Raw genomic sequence first — 16,381 nt, forward strand, 5'->3', positions numbered from 1 at the left:
TTTTTTTTAAAAGCATTTGTAGTATCCCTTAGTGCTTCCTCGTCGATTACTGAATTATTTACCATCTCCAGAAAATCTTGTGGTCTTCAAATCCATTGTTTCTGTACACGTTAGTCCTTTGTCCAGAATGTTCTTTGTTGGATCTTGGGCACCAGTTGAAACTCCATTCAGTATTCAAGCACAGCTTGCTGCTCAATGCGAGTTTGTGTGCCCAACACACAGTGAGGCCAAACACACTGTAAGGTTGGAGTTTGGAGCAGAGAAAGGTCCACTGCAGGGCCAAGCACAGAGAACAGGCGACTCACGTTCCAAAACCTGGAACTCCTTGATGGGTTTCGGGGAGAAGTTTTTATAGGCACAATTTGAGGAGAGGGTTCGTAGGGTGTGTGACTTTCTTCTGATGGATTGGTGGCGAGGTAACAGGGAGGTGCTCCAGGAATCTTGTGCTCAGCCTGAAGTTACCATCTTCCACCTGGGCGGGGCCTTAGTTCTTGTAGAACTCAAAGATATTGTATGTATATTCCTTGAGGAACCAGGATTCTCCCTGCAGGCTGCACTACTGTTTCTTGACTGTTCCTTCCTTGTTTCTGCATCCCCTCCCTTCCCTGATTAGCAACTGTTTGAATCTGCCCTTTGGAACCAGGGAAGGTCAAGGAGGCTGAGTAAAAGAGTATTTCCTACAAACAAGAAACAGAGGTCACAGAAAGGGCCCCACTCTGTTTCCAGCTTATATTCTATTTCTGGAGCTCTTTCCTTATTATCTTCTTCCCAATAGGCACTGTTGCTGAAAGATCAGACCCCATCCCTGACGAGCCAAATAACCCAGAGACAAGGTCTTGGAGCTTAGAAGAGAAGAGGCAATTTTATTGCTTTGCGGGGCAAAGGGGACTCACAGCAGGCTAGTGTCTTCAAAACTGTGAACCCACCTCGTGGATGGGTATAGCCATAGCTCAAACAATAAAGCATCTATAACAATCAACAGAATCATTTTCTCATCAGAAGACTCAGAGTGGCATCATGATGCCTCCAGATACCAGTTCTGTAGAGGCCTGTGGTTAGATTGCTTTATCTCAAGCCTTCAAGGTGTGGTCTTCTTGGTAATTCAGGCTGTTTTGTAAGGTTATGTGAAGGACAAGCCGGGCTGGGCTAACAAGCTAACTCACAAATCTAAGTGTAACAAGTGTCGGATTACTGATCTGAGTTCTGCTGGGCTAACTCGTAAATCTAAGTTAATTTGTGTTGGTTTGCTGATCCCTGTTCATGTTTTTTTTTTTTTTTTGCTAGCCATTTGGATTTTCAAAGAGACATATCTGGCCTTGAAATGTTGGTTTGCTGCCTCCCTGCCTCTTTCTTTTGTGATAATAATGCTGCTAAAGCTGTTCCATGCTTATTGCCTGGATACCCCAAGCTTATAATTAACCCTATAAAACCTCATGCACATGTCTTGGAGGTGCTCAGAGCTTCGGAGCAGAAGCCCCTCTTAGCCTGCTGGCATAATAAATCTGAGTATTCCAACCCTCTGAGTGGTGCTTATTTCTTGGCTGGCCTGTCGTTTGCATAACAGTTACAGTCCTGTGACCTTCTCCTTGGAGAAGGACTCAGAAACCAAGCATGATTATTACTTTCAATTACTGGAATAAAGTAGAAACAGTAAGATCAATAGCTTCAGTTTTAACAGTGGGCCTGGAACTGTGAGTAGTAACCAGTCAGTCAGGTCAGTTGACCATTTTAAGGGCAAGCATAAGAATAAGCAATCTGTTAGCCTCAGTGTGGCCATTTTATTAATCCTCCTTCAGCATCCCTAAGGATCATTCCACCTTTGTTCCCACAAGACAGTGCACTTACCACATAGCATCATTCTTATATATTTGCTTTTCCGACTGGACTATGAGCCCTTTGATGAAAGAAGCTAGTATTGATTGTTCATCGTTGTATTTCTCAGGCAAATAGGATGATGCCTGCCACAAGCTAGGTCCCCAGTACATGCTGACTAACTGTATTAGACTGAGTTCTCCAGAGAAACACACGTGATTATAGAGGCTGAAAAGTCTTCCTGCAGCTGGAAAGCTGGAGTCTCAGTAAAGCGAATGGTGTAAATTCCAGTTCAAGTCTCAGCCTGAAGGCACGGGAAGCCAGGTGTTCCAGCTCGAAGAAAGTCAGGCAGAGAGAATGATTCTTCTCTAAGTGATGCAGAAAAAATGGTTGTGGAACATGAGGAGGGCTGTATCCCAGGTCTCAGTTGGGTCCCTGGGACGTGCCCCGCCAAGTATGGGTCTTTGGCTTCGTGCAGGAAAGAATTCAGAGCAAGCCACAGTTGAGTAAAGGTGGATTTATTTTGAGAGATAGATACTGCATAGAGTGTAAGGCAAGAGAAAGGCCTAAAGGTGTGGGGGTTAGGAGCTCATGTTAAAGTAAAAGTAGGTACATACTCCATAGGCAGTGTGGGCCATTTCCAAAGACAAGGGAGCAAGAAGAGGCGGCCAGGCGTGGTGCCAGTTTTTATGGGCTCCATAGCTTCACATGCCTACAGGTGGCACCCTTCCAACTACCCTGGGGAAGGGGCTGGGATTCCCAGGAATTGGGCCCACTGCCCACTCCTTGGCCTTTTGCAGTTATCCTTGGGACTGTCGTAGCACCTGGAGGCATGTTATTTATCACGCTAATATGTTACAATGAGCATGTGATGAAGCTCAAGGTCTACTAGAAGTCAAACCTTCTGCCATCTTAACCCTCAAGGCCTACGGGGAGTTGAATCCTCTGCCATTTTGGTGTTAATTGCTGTCATTCCTTGAATGGCTTTGCCCTGCCCCCTTCCATCCTGTCTCATAACTCCACTTTTTTATTCAATTCAAGCCTTTAATGGATTGGATGAGACTCGCCCACATTGGGGAGAACAATTTGCTCAATCTACTGATTCAAATATTAATCTCATGGAGAAACACCCTCACAGATACACCCAGAATAATGTTTAACTAGAAACCTCAGCACCCCATGGCCTGCTTAAGACCACATATAAAATTAACCACCACCATGACTGACTGACTGACTCTAAATGAATGAATGATTTTTTGGAAATTCCCATGAGATGATACGATCAGTGCTGGTAGTGGTACATGGCAGGGTTATCAAGAGAACTTAGAGAAAGCAGGGCAGGGATATGAAGTGACATATAAAATATCTTACAACTTTATGAACTTGCTTTTCTGTTACTTAGATGATTTGCTTGCCTTGAATTAAGCATAGTTTACAAGTAGGCCCAACAGATATCAGCCACCTTCATAATCAACTTGCACGAACGTTGTGACCATTCATTAGCCATGTGTAGTGAGATTTAAACTAAATGGAAAGCCTGAGCCTGAATTCTGTAAAATTATTCATTACTATAGATTATAAACCAATCCTAGGTTTTATAATGAGATTTTAATCTATTGAGGAAGGAATGAAAATTAAGTTATTGTCAGAGCCTGTGAAGGTAAACATCTCCTCATGAAATCAATATGCTTATGACTAGTTGCCTGCAGTTCACAATGACTGTCCTACCCTGAATAGAGGGTTGGAATCATTAGCAAAATGTTCTTTTGTATATTTTAAGATATGCCTGTTTTAGAAAAAATTGAGAGAAGTCATTTTTACTCACTTTAAAGAATGTTTATTAACATAGTTTTATATAGCTGTATAATGTTAAGTACAGTGGATGTACCATAATTTGCTTAAGCAATCACCAGTTGTACTGTTAGCCCATTTTCTATGGTTCACTATTTTAAATAATGCTGTACTGAATAATTTTATATATCTAACTTTTTTTCTTTGTATATTTATGGCTAGATTCCCAGAAGTGGAGTTCTGGGTTAAATTGTTATGATGCACAGTGACAAATCACTTTTCAAAGGTAGGGTATCGACTTACGCTTTCTGAGTCACTGTTAATTGCTGTTTTGAAATCTTTGCAACCTTAGTAGGCTAAAGTACTATATTATTCTTGCTTATATTTCCAGTTTTTGATTCCTAATGAACATTTTTCTGCATTAGAAGTTTGTCCCTTAAAGAATTTTTGTAGAAAATCTTACAGTAAAGTAAAAGAAGCAAACAGCTCCTAACTGGTCTGCATTCCAAGAATGAGTTTCCACTGGGCTTAATACATGTGTACAGGGGAGGGACCAGTTTCAGTCACTGAAGAGATGGCAACATAGCAAGGGGGAAATGTAGCTGCCACTCTACAGGGGTGCCATCCTCCTCTTCCTGTAAGAGGGATTCTATTTTAACCTTTGTCCACAATAATAACATTGATGCTCCATATCCTTGGATTGGATTTTACAAAGGATCTATATCCAGGAAGACAGTGGCACGTGAGTTGGAGGAATTGGTGGTAAAGCCCTCTTCATTATTTCATCTTGTGTTGGGAAATACATAGTATATAATATATAATATTCTATAATAGCTCAGAAGGATGGGGGAAAAAAGCTATTGAAATGCTATGCAGAAAAATGCTTCCCAGATCTGCCCCCTGTTGACCCTGGAATTAACAAACAACATGGATGGTCCAGGCCGAATTATGCTTGACTGATGCTGACAGTGAAGTCAAGAGGTGCAGAGCTGTTGGTACATGGGTGTAGATCATATCTGAGAAGTGTCTCCTGGGCTAAGTTGAGTGGGGCCTGGAATCTTGCTCTGGATTTGTTATCTATGGAGTATCTTTTAAAAACTCCTTTCTTCACCCTTCTCCAATTCTTAGAAAGGTGTCATGTTGGCTACCGAGGATGATTTGGAGAATCCTGAATTGCTCCATGGCTTTGCACGCCAAGAATCTAGTAAGGTTACTTAGGGAGGTTATGATAGACCAGCATTCAAACTGGCTTTTGATCACTCCCAGATTACGAGAATCCTCAAATGACCTTTTGGTTCCAAGTCTTAACGCATCATCAGTTTTCGGAGATCTGGGAGAACATCAGCCCTTTAGAGCATTTAGATTGAACAAACCACACAGGTGATTCCGAGAAAGGCTTCTTGATGATGTTTCTCCTTGGCTATTTTTTGCTCAGGAAATGAGTTCATTATGTGCTGCTAAACTTGCAGTGCTGGGTGGACACAGTGACTGGGTCATTTGCCTACACAGTTTTCTTTCCCTTTCGGACTTCATCTTCTATATCCTTCTGAGGTTCAACTAATTGGCCACATGGATGTTTCTTATAAGATCACCCACTGAATGAGTTTCTTAGAAGTTTATCCGCTGGCCGGCACCCACCAGACACACTGTCTAGACTTGTTTGGCAGTGCCGTGTTCCAGCCACTGCCCTTCAGCCAACCACCTAGAAGTCGGTAACTTTATCAGTGAAAATGAAGATGCTAAAACAGAAACCAAAACCTGGGCAAAAAAAAAAATAAAGGGGAATGATAATCCCCAAAGGGATATACAGACAGAAATATGCTTATAATAAATTCCAAGAATCCTTTATTGGTCTCCTGGCTGCTGAAAAGCAACCAAATCTAGAAAACTTCTCCTCTGATTACCTCTGTTCTCTTCCCCTGGGCTAATTTGAAAATTAAAAGGGGCCAAACAAGGTCTCCCTTTGAAGGGGATGGAGCTGTGAGGTTTTAATTTGAAGCAAACAAAGCATTTACAGCAGCTCTCCTCGGGCAGTACGAGAATATTACCACTTTGCTGAATATTTAAAAGCGAGACATGTTTCCAACCCCAAGGTCTGTCCCCCGATTGGTAAGTCTGTTTTTATTAAATGAACTTTAATTACTTAATAATGAGACCTCCCGTTGGAGGAGATGGAGATCCCGATAGTCTACCAAAGAGGCCAGAGGGCAAATCAGAAGAATGTGCCATTTTGAGATTAGAATTTGAAAGAAGGAGTAGGCCCAGTCTGGGGGTGTCAGGGGTGGAGGTGAGGCCTCCCAGTGGGAGGAGAGTCTTGGCATAAACATGGACTATGAAATGCTTTATTTCCACTTTTGCTTAAAATGCAAAGTAGCTTCGAATTAAAGGAATGAGAGTTCATGTGTAAGATATTCAAACTTTCTGACCCTCTGGGTCTGATGGAAAGGTTTCTCCTGGTCTGCGTGGCGCGTGTATGCATGGATGCAAGGATGCCGAGAGACCACTGTTCTCATTATTTTAATTCTGAGAGCCTAATACCTTTATGATGTCCCTGCAGATTTCAGATTTCATGGCTCTTCATTCATTGCCATGGTGATTTTTTTACCTCATTTTTTCCTTTTTTTTTTTTTAGCATCACAAAGGATAAGCCCAAATGAAAAATGTTTGCTGCTTCTGCTATTAACATTTCTGCTGCCCCGGTGATAGCCAACAGTTGGGTTGTGCCTAGCTCTTGAAAAAATATGTATTGGCCAGAGCCTGATTGATGGCTGCAGCCACTGCCCAGGCTGTCCCAGCTGGGGAGGCGGGGCTGGGCCTGAGATCACTGATAACTTTGTTTATGGGGACAGTGATATGAAGGGAGAATGGGGAAATCTCATTCAAAATGTATATCATTGTTCTACAGTTTCAACTTACGGGGCACAGATAAAACACTTGCGGATGCTCTAGACATAGCTTTCCCCCTCCACCCCCCTCCAATCTTTTCAAATGAAAGACTGTATGGGTTCATTCTGTTTATTAGCCTCAGCTCTTTTTCACTTTCTTTGAAGAAATCCTTGTCTTCTCGCTCTCTTTATGCGCTTCTTCTTAGATTTCCCAATGTATAAGAGCCTGGGTTATTTGCCTAAATTAATTACCTGACCACGAATACATCATTTTTCGTTCAACAAATATTTGATGGATGGTTCTATGCTGCACACTGGGTTAAGTGCTCAGAGTACAGAATAAAATAGAATTAGCTCTGCTTTTGTGGAATTTGCAGATTGACCGGGAAGATGGCTATTAAATTAATTCTGCGGTTAATTGACTGTAATTGGACTAAGTGTTGCAGAGGAGACGTGTAGGAATAAGTGGTTCTGTCCGGGCTGGGGGGTGCCCTCTGAGGAAGTGAGAATTCTGATACTTCGTTGGCTGGCACTCTTTCATCCCAGATATTCAAATGCCAGATAGTATAGTTGGTAAATGTTCTAGGAAAGAATTGTTGTTACGGCTGTTTAACAGGCCTTGGGCCACATTTAACAAAGTAACTTATGGAAGCAGGCACTTAATGACTCCTTTTATTGTTAAAGTTAGTACTAGGGAATGAGGAAGGATCCTTTACAGAAATCAAAATAAACAGGGTGAAACCCGTGTCTCCACGGTACTCTCATAATGACTGTGTATCTCTTACTAACGACACTTAGTGCTTCCTGTACAACTGTGACTAGTTGGTACCAGTAAAATTTCTGATGCTGAAGCCTGGGTGCTCTTACTATTAGTGGCTTATAAAACCTGAGTTACAAGTGCCCATGTTACTTCTAGGACAGGAGATGAAATGAAGTTCCCATATATAAATGCCTGACTTTTCCATCTGTAAAGCAATGTGTTCTTTCCTTACTGCGGTTCCTGAACTTGTTACGGAAAAATGTGTTACAGCTTGGTGTTACAGCTCAGTTGTGACAGCAACCTGGATCCGGGCGAGAGACCAAGCAGCACTCAGAGAGTTGGAGAACTCAGGTTTATTACGCCAGTGGGCCTATAGGAGTTAACACTTCAAGCTCTGGACCCTGTCTGTAGGTTTACACAGGCCTTTTATAGGCTGCCAGTTTTACACTTTGCAACATCATATGCAAATAAAGTACAACAGAAGTTGACCAACCAGGAACAAGCTTTGTAGAAATAGACCAATCAGGAGTGAACTCCATGCAAATGAAGTAGTACAAATGGACCAATCAGAAGTTAGGGAAGTGGACCAATCAGAAGTGAGAATAATAACCAATCAGGAGTGAAGGAAATAACCAATCAGAAGTGAGCTCAGGGAACTAATAGAATTCTAGGTGTAAGTTAGCCGCGTTAGGGGCAAAAAGTGAGATAGAACCTCTGGGCCAGGGAACCGGACGGTGCTAAGAGGAGAGCAGCGGCCCTGCCTAGGGGTCCTGCTGGTCTTTTTATGGGGCTTCCCGCCTCAAACTGATCACTAAGTGGCTGTGGTCCTTGTTAATGCCCCAAAGTGCAGGTGGCATTCAAACCTGAAAATTAACTGGGATGGGGCACTCCCAGCAAGTCCAAGTGTTCTTAGATTTAAAGCTGTCTTAGAATCCCGGGCCAGGCTAACTGTGACGGTAGGAACCTTAGCTACAATTCATTCTTGGACACAGCCTTTTCCTGAGGCTAACAGTGAAAAGCCTTTATGAAGACAACAAAAATAGGTCTGTGTACTATTTTTAGTAGTGCAGTACTTCAGGCTGAAGTTTGTAAGAATTCAATCTAGGGCAGAATGTATTTACTAAACAACAGAGTTTACCAGTTGGGCTGACACTCGGGAGTTTAGTGGGGAGGTACTGTTATATAAAAGAAACTCCTTTTGGGACATTTTCACTTAGATTGGGGAAATAGGCTATTTTAAGATGTATAATTCAGTATGCAAACTTTTTTTAAACAATCATACATAATGTAAACATTTGAAGGAGTTTTGTTCCTGTTCTGGTTCCATCTGTAACATGGAGACAATGATACTTTAAAAAGCTGCAAGTTATGTTTATAATTTGTCACTATGTCAAATAATCACCTATTTGAGGTTTTCAAACATTGCATCATTGAATTTTAAGTAGGAGGCAATTATGACTCTCATTTATTAAGATCTGAAATGACTGTGGAGGGTGTACTGAATAAGAACGTGGAACAGTGGCCAATTCCATTAAGCCTAATTATATTAATAGACAGTCTCATGCCTCGTCTGTGATTCTTCCAGTTAGATGAAGTTTGTATAAAGGAACCAACTGTTGAATATCAGTATGAATTACTCTTTCATTTTGTATTTTAGTCTGTGCTCTAGAACTCTGCAAGTTAATTTTGTTGAACGCCACAGACATTCAGATGTCAAATACATGTTTAGAATTTCACCCAATGCATGTAACTTACACAGGACCATATGTCTGATTATATAAAAGTATCCAGATATTGTATCTACCTATCACAAACATTTTATTCTTACCCTACTTTGTAGAAAATGTGTAACTTGTGTGTGTGGGTGAATTATCCCCAACTGTATTTCCTTAACTACAGGATAAATTGCTAGGGATGAAGACCAAGAAGAAAACTATTAAGTAAACAAGTAAGATGTGTATTTGAAAATCTCTTGCCCTTGTGTAACCGTCACAGCATCTGGGCACTACTCCTTACAGATTTGCCTTGTGTAGTGTATATAAACCACTCTGTCCAAGTACATGCTTTAAACCCATGCTGAAGCCAATCACTGGTAGATTAACATGCCTTCTTTCATACAGGCTCAAGACTGCACAGTACAAACAGCCTGGAAATCAGACTTTGAACAGTGAGCTAGGGCGCAAGTTAACCGATTCCTTTTGGTCTTCATGCTATAGTAGGTCCAACACAGTTGCAGATTAGTTCCAGTTAACTAAATGAGAAGGATAAAATTAGGCATGGGGTTGGCTCTTCCTGTGGATACGTCTGTATCATTGAGACAAACAGCTCCATGGCTCCAGATTCCAGATGAGTAATTTTAGTACCCGTGCGTAGGATGAATTTCAATTGATAAATTAATGTAGGATAAATTAATGTTTCTGCATGGTCTAGAAGTAATCGTTCTTACTAAAGAACACCCGTAATGTTGCATCTCCAAGTCTGTAGGTCTGCTTATGTGAGTGTGGCTTTAATGAGTGGTATAACATCTTTGGCAGCTTGTACCTATTCTGTAGGCGATGTTGATGTAATTTCCTATTTCATAGGTTCAGTTATCTTTGTGGCTCAAAGGTTAATCCCTGAAAGGGATATGAAATGCTACCTTAACCTAGGGTATAAGACTTCTCTACAGCATTTCTGTCTCCTGTATTAAATTATGATGTTTTAACCTATGCCATTTTGTCTTTTCCCTTTGCACTCTAGCAGAGTTTTTATCAGGTTGTAATGAAAATTATATTTGAAATAGACAATATAAAACTAACACTGGTTAAAACTGAACATATTAGACATTTGTTGTTGACTAAATAGTGATAGAAAATTTCTTGACAAGCTTTTAACGAAGACCTAACAAATTTTGACCCATTTAAAATAACTGTCTAAAATAAAAATCACAGCCATGCATATGTGATCAGAAAAACTTGATGTGAACCCCAAACTGATGAATGAATCTAATTTTATTGTGAAATGCACGTGCAGTGGAACCAAGTCCAGTAAAATTAAAATGAAAATAGAAATATTGGAATATAACTGATGAATAGAACATGAATCAAGAAATTTAAAATAGTTAATTGAATTAACTCTAGAATGTAAAATTGCCAATGATCTATCAAAGATGACATCATTCAGTCAAATATGTATGTAATCATAAAAATAGTTTTTAAGGTCAAAGCATTAGGGTCACAGATAGTGATCTGTTCATAAAAGGGGGTTCAAGAGAGCAGGATCCAGGTATTTTCTCCCCTTCTCATGTACATCATGATGGAGGAGGCTTCTCTCTCACCATGTTGATGCTCAGTGATGGCCAGTTTATTTTTGCCTTTTCTTTTCCCCCTACCTTTGCTTAATCATCCATATCTACACTTTTTTTTTTAACATGTTATTTCAAATGAGTATCATAGCAGTTGGATGAGTTGAGTTCACTGCTATCCCATTTTATAGCCCAAAGAAATGAAACAAGTTACCAAAGGGCTCACACAGAGTAGGTAGCCCAGCCAGACTAGAAACACATGCTAGTCTAATTTCAACTTAAGCATTTTTTCACTCCACCACAGCCATGACTGGTAAACACTGATGATTATTTACCTTAAGCAGTCAACCCATGAAACATTGTTCTCTGTTTCTATAATTGGTGGTTAATATGACCCAACGTTTTTGAAATTGTCCTAGGTTATGCCATATGACCAGTCCTGTGTAAATTCCCGTAACTTCATAGTCCTTTGTCCAAAGTCAGGTAACAGTAAAGGCATTCAGAGGATGAGGATTCAGAAGAACCCCAGGTCTCTTTGCAGGGTGACTGTGTGAATGTATGTGGCATTTCTCTTCTCTGAGCCTCCATTTCCTCATGTGTAAAATTAGGATGACCCTGTCTGCTTTGGTTATTTTACAAGGCTGTTTTATTCACCAATAATAACAAAAGAATAAGCTTCTAGAGATTAATGGCAACATCTTTATCATTTTCTAGTCACAGAAACTACTGTAGGGCTAGACACATGGTGTAGTAAAATGTGAAGAGCACATGAGATGGATTTTGAGAAAATATGTTGTAAAATTCAAGTTTCTAGGAAGGAACAGAGGTGTGATTGTTTTATTGGGTGATTATTGTGCCTCATCGGTAAGATTTATTCTTCCTTCTTGGTGTTTCCCCAGGACCCCTGAGGTTCCTCTCCCAGACAGAATCTGTCACTGCCTTCATGGGCGACACAGTGCTTCTCAAGTGTGAAGTCATTGGGGAGCCGATGCCAACAATACACTGGCAGAAAAACCAGCAAGACCTGACTCCCGTCCCGGGTGACTCCCGCCTGGTGGTCCTGCCCTCCGGAGCCTTGCAGATCAGCAGACTCCAGCCGGGAGACACTGGAATCTACCGTTGCGTAGCCCGGAACCCAGCCAGCTCGAGAACAGGCAACGAGGCGGAAGTCAGACTCTTGTCAGGTATTGCAATGCTCTTTATTCTTATCAGAATTAGTCTCTAGAATATAATTGGAACAAGTTTTGAGCAATTTTTCCTTTAACAAATTTTTTTTTTTAAGTTCTGTACTGTTTGTTGGGTTTAGTTTTATAGTTTTTTCTTCTTTGCTAACTGAACCATTTTCTGAAGGTATGCCAAAAGCATCTCTTATGTTTCCATGTCTTGCAGTTGAACTTTCTGGATAAACAGGTATTTTCCTTATATTTGGCTTCACTCATTTGTTCACTCATTCTGTTTGTTAATGAGCGCTTCTTTGTGCAAAGCCCATTGCTAAACAGTTTGATGTTATTTAATTTTCCTCTGTTAACAGTCTACTAGGTAGTTATTATTATCTCTGTTTTTAGAGGATGACATTGAGGCTTAGCAAGGTTAGGAGCCTTCCCCAGGTTAATGTTGAACATGCATTTACTCATCCGTTCTTTCTGAGAAGTGTTGTGCTAAGTACTAGGGACACAGCAATGACTAAGACTGACACAGAGCCTGGCTTATTAGAACCCTGGGTGAACGGGGACATGCAAGGAATTGCGATAAAGTGTGATTGATGTGACGAGGAAGGTTGTTTCTCTCCATCTCTTGTCTCCCTTTCTCGTCCCTGGCAAATCTCTAAGATGCTGGGCTTGTTTTCCTCTCCTAAATAGTCAGAGGTTGGAATGGATGTTTTCTAAGATCCCTTCCAATAACTGCTACTCCCTCGGGTCTGTGTAATAGCTACTTTCTCATTTAGTTCCACTTATAGTTTTTACTTAGACTCATTTGTGAGAATCACAAAGAAGGAAACACTTGAGTAATTGTGACAGCTCCCTGTCAAAGCCCCCCTGATGTTGGCTTTTGTCCCCACATCCTGAATGTAATTATCACAAGCCCCACAGCTAGGTGGGATAGAGGGTCACATTCCCAAGTCTCTCTAAATGCAGACTGGCAATTTGATTGCAAGTTTCTAGAGCCTTTAGTGAGGACATCTCTAAAACCTCTTCTAACTCTTTCATAGGTTCTCTCCTCTGTTAGTCACGGGGATACTGACTTAACTGTGCCAATAACCATCAGCGACACTACTGCCTTCCATCCTTCAGACAGTGATAAATGCAAATGCAGCGTTTATTCCGAACACATACCATGCATTTATTTAGTTTAGGTTGCCATTACACACAATTTTTAAATATTTATATTCACATACCCTTAATAATGCATTTGAGTCAATCAGATGAGAAGCCCGAGTAAGCCACATAGAAAATGGGCAAGAATATGTTTGACTATCTTAATATGACCGAAAAGGCTGTTTCCCTGTGGTATTAAGGGATAAAGCTGGACTAATTAAATATTAAATCCGAAATGGAAACTTTTGAAAGACAGACATAATCATCAAATCACCTTTTACATTTATGTGTTCACCTTGTGAAACACATTTGCATTGTAATCCATGGAGATTTATTGAGAGCCAAATTTTATACTGTTACCGTGGGTTAAATCAAGAATATGTTGGTGTCCTTTGGAGGTGGGTGGGTATTTCTTACCTGACTGAAAACTGACACTGTTTTGAAATCATTACATCTGATGAGAATTTTTCTCCAAGTTCCATGAATTCAAATATAAACTTCAGAAAGAAATTATGAGCCAAGGTGATAAACACACACTTAACCACATTTGACGGAGCCTGTCTTGTATGCTGTTGACCACATAGAGGACCTGCTGGAGGAGCATGTGTTACCCATTTATCCCCAAGTTTGCAAGCTGGTTTAGGGGTCAAATTCACAAACCCACAACAAGCAGGAAAATGAATAAATGCTGAAGCCCAGCTTCTTTTAATTGCCATTTATAATATTCTCATTTTAAAAATCATGCTAATCCTTTCTGAATCAGTTTCCACTTTCTATAAGTAGCAACTGAAGAAATAATTGTATACATATGTTGCCCATCCTCTATTCTAACACATTTAATTGTGTAAGATAGACTCAAGTTAAAGTAGAAACCCATCACGTTATTAATGTGACTTAGAAGCTTTAACGTGGTACATGTGTGGTTACCACTCTTTAAAAATATACATTTTCCCGTGATCATTTAAGTATCATGTTGATTGATGAACTTACCTATTTTTGCTTTACTTTAAAACATAAATGCTAATTTGAAGTTTTACCACTCTGTTCAACACTTGTTTTTACCACAGTTCATAAAGATTGTACTTCAGTTTGTGTGTATGTGTGTGTAGAGAGTTATCTAAATAATTTGATGTCCTTATTCAAGTTTGTAGAAAACATTTGAAGTTGCCATTTCTACGTCTTAGGGGTTCTAATATCACCAAGTAACTGAGATCTCTTAAATTCAGATTTTAAGACCCAAATATTTTATTTTGAAATGGCTGCTTTTCAGCAAGCAATTTCAGTCTGTTCACTAAATAAATACCCTATTCAACAAACTTTTGGGTGAATCTTCTGTACCTGCCTTCACACTGGTTGCTAGGAATACAAAGTTGGAAAACTGTGCCCCCCAAAATTCTGGACTAGTGGGACAAATAGATAAAGCAAGTGGTTGGTTTGTGCTGTGAAAAAAGAAACACAGAATGCCATTACTTGACATAAGAGAAACCCTGATGTGCCGGTCTTGAAGAACAAGTAGTAACTCAGTGCACCAGGGGGAAAGAGTTGCAGCAGCGAAATACAGAGAAAAGAGAGGGAACAGCTTTCCAGGGAAACTGCACACAGGCTGGTTAACTGGGTCAGAGGGCACAGGAAATGTTGGAGGAGTAACTGGAGGTAAGGAAGAGAAACTGAAGGAAGAAAGATGGGGTAGAATGTACAGCGTTCATCCGAGAGAGGGTTGATCAAAATTGCTACTGCAATGGTATCAAAGGGACTCAGAGATGAAGATGGGTAGGGAGATATTAAGCATGAATCTTGGAGACAGACCAAATCAGATGTAAAACCTAAGAGGGAGGGGATGGAGTCCAGGCTTGGTAGAAACTAGGCAGTGGCCCTGTTCACTGTGCTTAGGAGCAGAGTGGTGGTGTTACTGTGTTCAAAATCAATTGTGATTTTTTTAGAAGAGATTTTCCCATAACATTGTATATTTTCCAGAATAATGAATAATTATTTGTTTCACTCAAAGGTAGAAAAATTTGTAACTAATTTGTTGATTTCATGTTTTAAGACAGAAGTTAAATTATGAGAAATTGTGCACTCTTAACACAGTTAGTATTAAATTATTGTAAAGGATTAAAAAAAAAACAAAACACTCAGTAAGAGTTGAGGTGTTTTAAGATGTCTCATTGTATGTGTTGGGCATTGCAGGAGGGATTGAAGCGGCCATCGTGATTGTCGGGGCCACTTTATTCAGTCCTCATCATGTCTGAGTGCCAAACAGTAGATTGACTTGCTGAATTATAAATCTGCTTTGGGCACTAGGTTGACTAAAATAACTGGCCTATCCACTGGAACTCTGATTTCAGTTATCTTAATGGCCTAATTGAATTGATCAATTGGTAATTGAATCTGTTGTTCATTCATTTAACGATAATTGGATGACTCTGGGTCCTGGATAGACTTGAACTAAATATCTGTGTAATTAAAGACATTTGCTTTTAATGGAATAAATTGGACTAAAACATCTTTTGAATGATTTTTCTCTAAATATTTATTTCTGTTGAAATAAATTTTAATAGAAACTATTCCAAATGCATATTATTTAAAATGAAAATTGTATATGTTTGAGGATTTTAAAATAGCTTCAGAACTTTGTTAATCACTAGGAATTTATTATTAACCAATGGGTGCATTAAATTTTTAATTTGACTAAATATTACATATATTTTGAAATTAATTATATTTTGCTATCATTTATTTTTATATTTTCTACAGAGTAATGATCTGTTGAGGAAAACAAAGAAGACAGTCTTTATTTTGAAATTTACCATTGAGCCAGACAGTTAATTCATGTAGCCATATGACCAACATAAGGGCAGGGAAAGATAAATTGAGATAAACATATCTAGTTTCATAGGGTGCTTATGAGGTTTCAATTTTATAGGCCCAGTACAGTGCCTGAAATTGCTAAGTTTTTAGTGACTCTCATAATTACTTTTGCATTTTAGAAATTCCAGTTTTAAAGATTTTGATTCTCATGTCAAGATTATTGTTCTGATAAGTTATCTAACTTTGATTCCAGATAGCTAATCACTCATTTACTTATTGGTTGTTAATTGCATGTACCTACCAGTAGTTAATTAAGTATGTTTTGTTCTACTTAACGCGTATAGTGCTTTCTACTTTCTGCATTTCCTTTTCACATCTGTTAGAAGTCACAGTAACCTGCTATTGTTTCCCCTCTAGTAACTCAATGATGCATGATTTGCACCCTTACCTTTCCATCAACATCATTTCTCTGGCTATGTGAAATATTGCAAGGGGCACTGGCTTAGAAATAAGAGTTAGCACATAATAAGACTTCTTATTATTTGCTCTTTATTAGCCGGTACCAATTCTCCTAATCCTTTAAAATCCTTAGTTTCCTTATGTGTCAAGAGCTTGGACTAGATCAGTCTTTCCCAAGGATCTGTTTTGTTATTTTATCCACATTCGTCCTCAACTCTGCCTTTATAATTGTAGCGTTTAAGAGTAGAAATTTGCTAGACAAATTCTC

The 16,381-nt window shown here is 39.6% G+C and overlaps 1 protein-coding gene across 3 annotated transcripts in view; it reads left to right on the plus strand.

Annotated features, from left to right (window-relative positions):
* Window positions 1-16,381, plus strand: part of DCC (DCC netrin 1 receptor) — a 985,342-nt gene that overhangs the window by 455,369 nt on the left and 513,592 nt on the right. For all 3 annotated transcript variants that reach the window (XM_010961349.3, XM_045521525.2, XM_074355181.1), the window contains exon 3: window positions 11,431-11,715. In XM_010961349.3, the coding sequence (XP_010959651.2) occupies window positions 11,431-11,715 (285 nt within the window). The remainder of the gene's footprint in view (window positions 1-11,430; window positions 11,716-16,381) is intronic.

This window comes from Camelus bactrianus, chromosome 30 (genome assembly GCF_048773025.1).
Source record: "Camelus bactrianus isolate YW-2024 breed Bactrian camel chromosome 30, ASM4877302v1, whole genome shotgun sequence".
NCBI lineage: Eukaryota > Metazoa > Chordata > Mammalia > Artiodactyla > Camelidae > Camelus > Camelus bactrianus.